The following is a 10,474-nucleotide window of genomic DNA, read 5'->3' as shown; positions in this document are numbered from 1 at the left end:
GAAGTCATATGCAATGAAATTATTGGAGACGACACGAGATACTCTTGTGCAATAAAAATGGGATCCCATGCAGTCGCTGTTGTCACCTTTAAATGATGAGAATGTTCTTTTTGTTCTCGAACTGGATCTCGCTGTTGTGAAGGCGAGCCCGACAATGCGCTACCAGAACCGTTACAAGTGCAAACAACGGCTTTTGGCCCGTGTTATGGCAATAAAAGAGCTTAAAAAGCACCTGGTCAAGAACATTTCTTTGTTTCACTTCAAAACAATGAAGTGAAACCGAACTATTTGGGCAGAACGGGGATATGAATTTCATGCAAATCAAGTCCTTGCCAAATATATCTGGGTAATTTCACCTCCATTTCTGTCATGACATTTCTATTTTTTTTTTCTTCCCCCTGCCAGGTACCACGGAAACATATGACTCCATTTCCAAACAATACATTAAATTGCATTGTTTTAAAATGAACGCTGCAGTGAAGTACAGCAAAATTTATCCATTTTAAAGTGAAATAAAAGTGAAGTGCACTCAGTCGGGTTATTCTTGCCCTTGCCACATATTTGGAATTACTGTTGTGCCGGATTCAATCAATAAACATTTTGTTGTGACAGGTTCCTCAGTCACGTCTCATCACAACTCACTTGTGTGTTGGCCCAGCGAAACTGCTCGTTAAAACGGTCGAGACGCTTACTCAGTCCTTCGTGAGCGCTCATTCAGCGCAGGAAGCATCTTGGTCATGTGGCGCCGCCGCTGCCGCCGTTCGGAGATTTCTCCTGGTGTCACAACGATGCTCGTAGTCATCATGAGTGTGCAGCTCCAGTCACTCAGAGCCACATGACTCACTTCATTCCTGCCAGAGATGCAGCTGGCTCTGTCTACCACAAAACATCTTTTTTTTTTTTTTTTTTAAATAAAGTCATATAAAACTTGATTTTAGTGGTTCATGTCAAAAAGTTTAAAAAAAAAAAAAAAGAAATTCACTAGATTAAATTTTCACTTTTTTAGGGTAATTGCTTATAACCTACAAAACACCCAAAGTCACCTAAAATTAAAACTTTGGATAATTCTAATTTAGAAATTTCCTTGTTCGGTTTATCTGTTTGGCTCTTTTTTTTAACTGCACATTCGTAATTCAATTAAACTTTTTCTAGCAGTGTCTCCCGATGACTGCAGCTCAATTGAGATGTGCTGCTGTCGAAAACATAACTTGGTCGATGAGCCAAAATGTTCTTCATTAAACCTCAACAAAACTGGGATGAAATAAAGAAAAAAAAAAAAAAAAAAAAAAAAAATTCACTAGATTAAATTTTCACTTTTTTAGGGTAATTGCTTATAACCTACAAAACACCCAAAGTCACCTAAAATTAAAACTTTGGATAATTCTAATTTAGAAATTTCCTTGTTCGGTTAATCTGTTTGGCTCTTTTTTTTAACTGCACATTCGTAATTCAATTAAACTTTTTCTAGCAGTGTCTCCCGATGACTGCAGCTCAATTGAGATGTGCTGCTGTCGAAAACATAACTTGGTCGATGAGCCAAAATGTTCTTCAATTAAACCTCAACAAAACTGGGATGAAATAAAAAAAAAAAAAAAAAAAAAAAAAAAAAAAAACAGACTTGCTGTTAGCAAATAACTGGACTTACTTCAAAGACCATGTCCAAAACCTTGATGAACTGTACTGATGCATTCTGACGTATCTTTCAACAGTCCTATCAAATGAATCCATCCACCCTTTACGTACTGCTTTGTCCAAGGGAGGAACAAATCCAGAGTGAAGGCTTGCATGTGTCAAGCGGACCAGGAGAAGCTCATCCATGCTTTTATCCCAAGTAGACTTGACCATTCTAATGGTCTTCTGACTGGACTCCCCCCCCCACCCCCCAAAAGAGCATGAAGCAGCTGGAGCTCAGGTTCCGACCAGAGCATATTCCTCGAATTCTACAGTCTACAACACCTCGGAGTCAGCCTTAGAATAGATTTTCCAGTTCTGCCACTGGGTCATGGAACCTAGTAGAGATCTCTGAGATCAACAGAATCGGGTCAAACAGTTGAGCGCAGCGTCCAAAGCAAACATGTCGGAGCAGCATTGATCTCTCACGCTGCACACAAACGGAATCAATTGACCCCTCCGTTTTTTGCGCTCCGCGTCACTGACCAATCAGAGGCCAGAGATCTGCATAGACCAAGCCCATTTTTGCTCCCGCCATTTTCTCAGACAACATTGCATGGTCCAGTATAGGTTTAGTTAGCGTTTTATCGCGTATTTGGGTTATTTAACAAAAGATATGGTTAAGAGGTGTAGTCACGGACTTTGTAATCGTGACGACAGGTATCCTGAAAGGCGAGTCGGTGGAGTTCGATTCGTACCCTTTCCAAAACCGAAGACCCAGTACGAAAAATGCCTTTGATGGATCAAACTTTGTGGAAGACCCCATCGTCAACTAAATCCATCTAATATCAACCGGAACACATATGTTTGCACGAAGGTATGCCCTATATTTGATTTTCAATACACGTCTTCGTATAAATGAATTCGAAGTTCTCCGCTAGCATAACGCCGCTACGTGTGATCGATTGACACACTTATTCTTTGTTGAGCGATATTTAGCGATGATCGGACTGCACAAACGTATCGATTTCTTGCTGGCTCGCGGCCGAAGCTTAACCAGACTGTGTTTGCACGAAGATATGCCCTAAATTTGATTTTTAACACACGTCTCGTATAAATGAATGAGACGTTCTGCGCTAGCATAACATTGCTACGTGCGAACGATTGCCACACTCATTCTTTGAGCGATATTTAGCAATGATCGGACTGCACAAACGTATCGATTTCTTGCTGGCTCGCGGCCGAAGCTTAACCAGACTGTGTTTGCACGAAGATATGCCCTAAATTTGATTTTTAATACACGTTCTGCGCTAGCATAACATTGCTACGTGTGAACGATTGAATGAAATCAGAAGCATGGCGTCTCTCTCAGTTAAGAATGTATTGTATTGTATTTGCCATTTTTACTGTTTGTCTTACGTCAGCGCACGTGGCGTGACGTCACTTCAGGAGGGGTGGTTAAGCGCCCTGTATGGAGGGGTCAATTGCCAACAGATGGCGTTTCCCAGAGCACCCCACCCCCCCCACAACTTTTAAAATCTCTCTTATACTGTTTTAATTGTATTTTATTTTTCTTAAAACCCAGTTACCTTGTGTATGAAATGCGCTATGTAAATACATTTGCTTTTTTTTTTTGTTTTTATTATAAAAACTTCTTGAGAACTCATTTTTGACTGACAACATGAGCTGTATTAAATTTACATTTCTTTTTATGGTTGTAGTTTGCTAACACAGAAGTGCAGTGCATTACAGAGCAGTAACGAAGAGTTGACCTAGTAATGGAGGTGGGCAGTATTTGCTATGCTTGCTCAAATACAATTCCAAAAGATAATGTTTGATGAGCCTATTTGGAGTTTGAAATGATTACTGTGCACATGCTGCCACCCACTGGACATTATGACTACAAAGTGGAGTAAACTACCAACAACGTTGGCATTTGAGAGGGAATACAGTATTTTGTACATTGTATTGTCACAAGGCAATAGTTTCATACTAGCTTTTTTTTTTTAATAGTCTGAGCAGGATAAAAAAAAAAAAAACCTCAAAGAATGTGCCATAACTTCATGAACTCAAGAGACAAAAAAAAAAAAAAAAAAACTGTTCAATTTGTTACACAATTTATTGTCATCATATTAAACACTTGCCTCCATCCTGACAGGCCCTCACATACGTTACAGGAGCCACCAAAACGACATTTCGCTAGTGGACAGCAGGACTCCTCACTAATGTTCTGAAATGATGCGCACGTACGCTTGGACTCCCATGATCCGATCAGAATTATTTTACAGCTTAGCATGTTTTGTAAAATTTTATCGGGACAAATCTGTACATGGAGGTTTTGGTCTTCAGCGTGTTGACATACATCATAATAATAATAATAATGATGATAAGAGGACTGAAGAGCACCTGAAGGGCTGGACCTGCTTACTCAAAACTGGACAGGAAGTTCAGAACTATCTGCTTAAGTTTGGCATCCGATGCCTCAGAGATCTTGCCGTCAGCCCTGAAAGGCAACCATCGGAGGTTTAATGTGTTGGGTTTGTTTTTTTTTTTGTGTGTGTTTAACAAGTTAAATGATTTAAAAAAAAAAAAAAAGTGTTGAATTGGGAGAACTTACTTGATAGCAGCGAGCAGGTCTTGGTGCTGGCTGAGGATGTGCTGCAGGAAAGCCTTCTCGAACTTTGTGATCTTGCTGGGCTCCATTTTGTCCAGGTGCCCCCTGACGCCGGCGTAGATGACGGTCACCTGCTCCTCGATGGCCATGGGGGCTGAAGGAAAGGGTCCAAAGTGAGCCCGAGAAAGATGGCGGGGAGAGTCGCTGAGCCAACACTCACAGTACTGTCCCTGCTTGAGCAGCTCGGTCAGCCTGACGCCCCGGTTGAGGAGCTGCTGGGTGGCGGCGTCCAGATCCGAGCCGAACTGGGCGAAAGCCGCCACCTCGCGGTATTGAGCCAGCTCCAGCTTCATGGTGCCGGCAACCTGCAAGGTTGGAAGAAAGCAAAACAAAAAACAAAAAAAACCCTCTTACTGAACGGCTTGGTGAACATATTTCCAATCCAAACAAACATCTTTTCACAAAAAGATTTGTAATAAAATTGAAATTGGGCCGATTACTAGAGGCGGAGGTCCTGCGCGTGCCGGAACTTTCAGGTTTTCCAACAATACGCTAGACTTGCTCATCCAGATTAGAAAATATATACAGTACACATAAAAAGGTATTACTGTAAGAAAACTAACTAGAGATTTGAATTCCATTGAAAAAAAAAACTTACATTTTTTTAAATTCTAATTTAAATTTTTAAATCCAAAATTTGATCCAAAAAAATAGCTTCAATAAAGCAAATTAACTTTTCTTGAAATCAATAAGTTTTTAATTTTAAGTCCACGTTTAAAAAATTCATTATTTTAGGGAGAAAAAAAAAAACAAAAACAAAAAATTGTGAATAATTTTTTTTTTTTTTTAATGTCAATGGACCTTTAAGACCTGTCGATAACGCATACAATAAGAGCCAATCAGAGAGCCGCATTGTCTATTGTCCACTATTTTATCCTGTTAGATTTCAATATGAAGTTTGTGACGCATCAAACTTTTTTTGCATCGATCGCCAACATTTCACTGTAACTCTGACATTGCGTAGCGCTCCGTCCCAAATCTTAATTTCGTGTACATATCCTCGCGTGAAATAGTTGAGACCTCTCTCGGACAAGTCTGACGCATTTGGCAAAAAAAAAAAAAAACATACCGCGATATTATCTGGAATCGACTTCAATCATGTTATGTTCAATCTCCATTTTGAAAGGTTGTGGGACATGGCTAAGGGGGCGGAGCTTAAGGTCGCCATCGGAAAAGTCCATTTAATATCTTGTTTATGAACCTGCTTCATGGCTCTGGTCTGGGCAGCAGAACCCACTCTGGACACAGACAGACCCACGTTGATGGCGGGTCGGATACCCTTGTAGAACAGCTCGGTCTCCAAGAAGATCTACGGCACAAAAAAAAAAAAAAAAAAAAAAAAAAAAAAAATCAAAAGCGAGGTCAGGACCAGCAAAAGCCGAGACGCGAGTGGGGGGTTTCGCACCTGGCCGTCGGTGATGGAGATGACGTTGGTGGGGATGTAGGCGGACACGTCGCCGGCCTGGGTCTCGATGACGGGCAGGGCGGTGAGGGAGCCGCCGCCGAAGTTGTCGTTCATCTTGGCGGCTCTCTCCAGCAGACGGGAGTGCAGGTAGAAGACGTCGCCGGGGTAGGCCTCCCGACCGGGGGGGCGACGCAGCAGCAGGGACATCTGACGGTAGGCGACGGCCTGACAGAGAACAATCGGACGTTCCGGTTCACGTTGCATTCAGGTTATGAGAGAACCGTTGGGGGCGGGAGGGGGGGAGAAGCTCCCATCCAAGTCCTCCCCGGACCCGAAACGTTTTTGCCGTTTAAGAACTCTCATGAGGCTCCAAAAGTCACCTGCTTGGACAGATCGTCGTAGATGATGAGGGCGTGCTTGCCGTTGTCCCGGAAGTACTCGCCCATGGAGCAGCCAGAGTACGGGGCCAGGTACTGCAGGGGCGCCGCGTCCGAGGCGGTGGCCGAGACCACGATGGTGTACTTCATGGCGTCGGCGTCCGTCAGCCTCTTGACCAGCTGCGCCACGGTGGACCGCTTCTGGCCGATGGCCACGTAGATGCAGTACAGCTTCTTCTTCTCGTCCGTGCCCTCGTTGAAGCGCTTCTGGTTGATGATGGTGTCGATGGCGATGGCGGTTTTGCTGGAGGGGGAGGCACTCGTCACGTTTGAAATACATGCAACGGCTGTAATGAGGGGAAATAATGTGAAATAAAATGCGTATCAAAATAAATAAGATATTATTGGTAAAGAACTGATGTGGGTTTTTTTAAGCACCTCAGTATGCATATTTAGAAAGGTTGCAGCAAACGGTGAGCGTACTTTTAACACTTGAGCTGGACGAATCAAATGATGACAGTTAAATACCCATTTCGATCTGCCACTGCCAAAATAAAATACTTGGCCTACCCAGGCAATATTTTCAAATTGCCGTCCCTAATGGTTGGCATTTTAGGTGGGACCGCCGCTCACCCAGTCTGCCTGTCACCAATGATGAGCTCACGCTGCCCTCTGCCGATCGGCACCAGGCTGTCCACGGCCTTGATGCCGGTCTGCATGGGCTCCCTCACGGAGATGCGGGGGATGATGCCCGGGGCCTTCAGACCCACACGCCGACGTGTCTTGGAACCCAGAGGACCCTGCGAAGAAGCCAACTGACTCCAGAGCAGCTTTCACGAACGATTATTACATTAGGCGTAGTATTTCGTGGCTTTTATCGACCTTCCCATCGATGGCGTTTCCAAGAGCGTCCACCACGCGGCCGAGCAGCTCCTCGCCGACGGGAACGTCGACGATGGCGCCCGTCCTCTTCACGATGTCGCCCTCCTTAATCAGCTTGTCGTTGCCGAACACCACCACACCGACGTTGTCGGGCTCCAAGTTCAGAGACATGCCCTGGCGGGGAAGAACCACAACGGGTGAAGGAAACCTGGGAAGTCTTCGGTCTTAAATGTACTTGCGAAAGAGCATTACTCTAATTATATATAAGCTGCGACTTTTTTCCCCAACACGCTTTCAACCCTGCGGTTTATGCGTTGATGCGGCTAATTTGTGCATTTTTTTTCCCTAACGGCCGCTAGGGGGCACTTGAGCGGAAAAGGTAAGAGTGAGACTGGTGGAATATATGTGCCGAGGAAGTGACTTTTACCGGTCCAGCCCTGTTAGAGCTGCGCTAGTGTGTTACTGCTGTGCCTCAGTGATTTTTACCAGTATGATGATGATTTTTTTTTTTTTTTTTTTAAACCGGCCCTGTTAGCACAGCACTAGCTTTAAAGTCTCTGTGTACCACCTTTCTTTGTAAATATCTCGTGTTTCAATGCGGGCACTTGCGGCGTATGTATGCACGTACCAAATAGTATTTCCTTTACAAATGTACTCAGTGAGGCTTAAAACCAGGTGTGCTCTGTAGGCCAGAAATTACGGTATGTAGGATGCAATTTTGTTTACATTTTCAGGGACTACTGCTGGATACTAATCACAAAGAAAAGCCGTTAATTTGTTAAATTGCTTCACTTTTTTCAGTCAACATAGATTGTGTTTAAAGAGATTTTCTTCCATTTTAACACTAATAATTTTCTCAATTTAACATGGATATTTGACTTCTAAAGCCGTCAGTGGCAGTGTTTGTCACCTGGTTACTTTGAAGTTTGTCAAATTTTGTTTGTAAAAAAATGAAGGTATATTTTTCCTGAAAATGTTGGTTGGCAACATATAAAGCATGGTGTTATGGCAGACTGTCAACAGCCCTCAGTAGACCCCGTTTTTGACAGTATGAAAGGATCAACTGCTGCTTTAAAGGTAAATTTGTCATTTTGTTTAACTCTATAAAGCAAGATCAGCGGTAAAAACACTAAAAATACAAGCAGAAAGACTAAGGGGTGATTTTGTACTTTAATTTAAATGTTTTGAGTTTTAGCCGTGGTATAGTCTCAGTTCTGGTGTCAATGTATAGTAAAGTCATTATTTCGGTATCAACTGCAGCAAGACAAAATACTGCCAACACTGTTTTATTTGACACCTTTATAGTTCATGGCCAACAAGCGCTTCTGAAAAATATTCACAGAAAGTCGGATTCACTACCTTGTTAGCGATTTTCACCGTAGGGACAGAACTCCATCATAAACCTTGGCCATTTAGTCTATTATATTTTGCTTTTAATAAAGTAGCTGTTTGACCGCTCCCCTGAGAAAAAGGGAGAACAATTAAATGCTCTTCCACTACTTGGTAGAAAGTACAATTAAAACTGTGGATACATCATTAATTAATTATGTTTTTGGTGTACGTCGTTAAGACTCTCTCATGTCAAATAAATGCCATGGCTCAATAAAAGGTTGGGAAGCGTTATCCCAGACGTACTTTGAGGCCAGAGGAGAACTCCACCATCTCTTCCGCCTGGACATTCCTCAGACCATAGACTCTGGCGATGCCGTCACCAATGGACAGCACTCGGCCGGTCTCCTCCAGGTCGGCAGAGGTGTCCGCTCCCATGATCTTCTCCTCCAGGATCGAGGACACCTCAGCCGTGCCTTTTTTTTTTTTTTTAATAAAAACAAAAACATTCATAAGCATCAATGTAGGCCAACACTGCTGGTAGTTAGTTATTGTTCAATACAAGGCACAAGTTGGGTCTGGGCGATTAAATCAATGTTACAGATTTATTAAACATCAGCAAGTTTTTTTTTTCCTTTTTGCTGCTTTTTGTGTTTCAAAATGCATTCCCACTGATATCCAGTTGCTACTATGAGACAGCTGCAAACAGAGAGGGGCTAGTCTCCAAAAAACAGTGCTGCCAACTTGGCAATTTTGTCACCTTACTTTATGGCTTTAGTGACCATTTCAACAAAGTTTAAAAAAAAAAAAAGTGCAGGGCAATCCTGGAGTAAATGGTGCTGAACATTCCAAAGCCAATAATTTATATGCTGTAATTTGTTGGGAACTTCTGAACTAAGCCACAAATATTTAGCAGGGGTCTCCTTCCTTCACCTGTATAACCGAGGCAAGTCCAAGACAGCCGACATCAGACGTACGGACCAGCTGAGCCATGCAGTTTGACAGCTCATTTGAGTACGTTAGATTGTTGAACATTTAAACTGTGAAATTTATTCAATGCGTACTACGGAAAGTAGGATTTTGCCCACCCAAAAGGAAGCACAACACCATCTGCGCAGAAATTTATTTTTACAGGTTGACGCTGGGGAAACTGATTCAAAAGGTGTGTGCTGCCATGACACATAAAGTAAATACCAGAAAGAAGAAAATAAAAGAGCTAATCATATTGAGTAATGTCATTTAATGTTCTATAAACAGATTGCTGTCGAGGTTTTATTTTGGTACCACAGCCCCACTGCAATGCCAAGACAGTAACAATGACCTTCCATCATCACTAAGGGCAAATTTCTCGGATTATCTAGTCATATTATTGTTTTTCTTACCAGTCTTCTGCAGCCATGGTCTGTGAGTGTGGAGGTGATTGACCCCCACGCAGGCGGCCGGGACAGCTTTGGACACCTGGCATTAAATGCATTAAAAATATAGCTGACTGCAAAGAACTATGGCGCGTTTGATTGCACGACTATGTTTTGAAGAGCGTGCACAGTATACGAGGAAGGGGGGAAGGCGATTTTTTTTTTTTTTTTTTTTTTTTAGCCCTGTGGCTGCAGTCAGGCAAGCTGACCTTCAAAGCGCGCTTGAATGAGTTGCTATGCTAACTAGCAGCTACGCGACATTAGCTCACGCGCTAACGCACACGCACGGCCGCCGTCACAAGGGCGACAATATCATACAATTACAAAAATAGAAAGCTGCAGACGGAAATTAACCTTAAATCACATTTCTGGGGTGTTTTAGAAGGAAGAAATGAAAAAAGTCGTGCTCGCTCGAGGCCTGCAGCGCTGACATTTATTCGGAGTTACCCTTCACGTCCAAAAGTTTACGCATGCACGAAATGAAGCGGCCGGGTCAACACTTACTAATCCGGCCCTTCTCGGTAGGGTCCTGGCCAACGCTGCTGCAACTCGCACGGATAACATTTCGTTCGCTTGGTAGTGACCGGCTGTCCTCCACCGCTGGCGGCTGCGACCTGCTCAGGGAGAACGTAATGGCTGAATCAACTCTTCTTCGATATATCTGCAAACTGCAGCGCGATCAGACCGCCTCGGCTCAACACTGCCTTCCTGTTGGCGAGATTTATATGACAAGAAGACGAAGAAGTCTTGCAAATACAAAAAAAAAAAAAAAAATTAAATC

The 10,474-nt window shown here is 43.0% G+C and overlaps 1 protein-coding gene across 1 annotated transcript; it reads right to left on the bottom strand.

Moving 5' to 3' along the window:
- Positions 1-3,711: 3,711 nt before the first annotated feature.
- Positions 3,712-10,387, bottom strand: LOC133498881 (ATP synthase subunit alpha, mitochondrial-like). Its single transcript, XM_061816120.1, has 11 exons — positions 10,198-10,387; positions 9,661-9,736; positions 8,585-8,754; positions 6,950-7,123; positions 6,701-6,867; positions 6,071-6,371; positions 5,691-5,915; positions 5,487-5,594; positions 4,446-4,590; positions 4,229-4,379; positions 3,712-4,114 (listed from the first exon to the last, which is right to left on the bottom strand). The coding sequence occupies exons 1-11, from the start codon at positions 10,255-10,257 to the stop codon at positions 4,036-4,038; spliced, it is 1,656 nt and encodes a 551-aa protein (XP_061672104.1). The 5' UTR covers positions 10,258-10,387; the 3' UTR covers positions 3,712-4,035.
- Between the last annotated feature and the right edge of the window lie 87 nt (positions 10,388-10,474).

The sequence above is a fragment of the Syngnathoides biaculeatus genome, chromosome 4 (genome assembly GCF_019802595.1).
Source record: "Syngnathoides biaculeatus isolate LvHL_M chromosome 4, ASM1980259v1, whole genome shotgun sequence".
Taxonomy (NCBI): domain Eukaryota; kingdom Metazoa; phylum Chordata; class Actinopteri; order Syngnathiformes; family Syngnathidae; genus Syngnathoides; species Syngnathoides biaculeatus.
The sequence above is the reverse complement of the archived record's forward strand: the minus strand, read 5'-3'. Positions and strand labels throughout refer to the sequence as shown.

What these genes read in the sequence shown, in the direction of transcription:
- LOC133498881 (XM_061816120.1), bottom strand. Translation starts at nt 10,257, where the DNA reads ATGTTATCCGTGCGAGTTGCAGCAGCGTTGGCCAGGACCCTACCGAGA. An exon ending in GAAACGCCATCGATGGGAAG is followed by an intron (nt 6,868 to 6,949) that starts GTCGATAAAAGC and finishes GCTTCTTCGCAG; the next exon opens with GGTCCTCTGGGTTCCAAGAC. An exon ending in ACGACGATCTGTCCAAGCAG is followed by an intron (nt 5,916 to 6,070) that starts GTGACTTTTGGA and finishes GTTCTCTGTCAG; the next exon opens with GCCGTCGCCTACCGTCAGAT.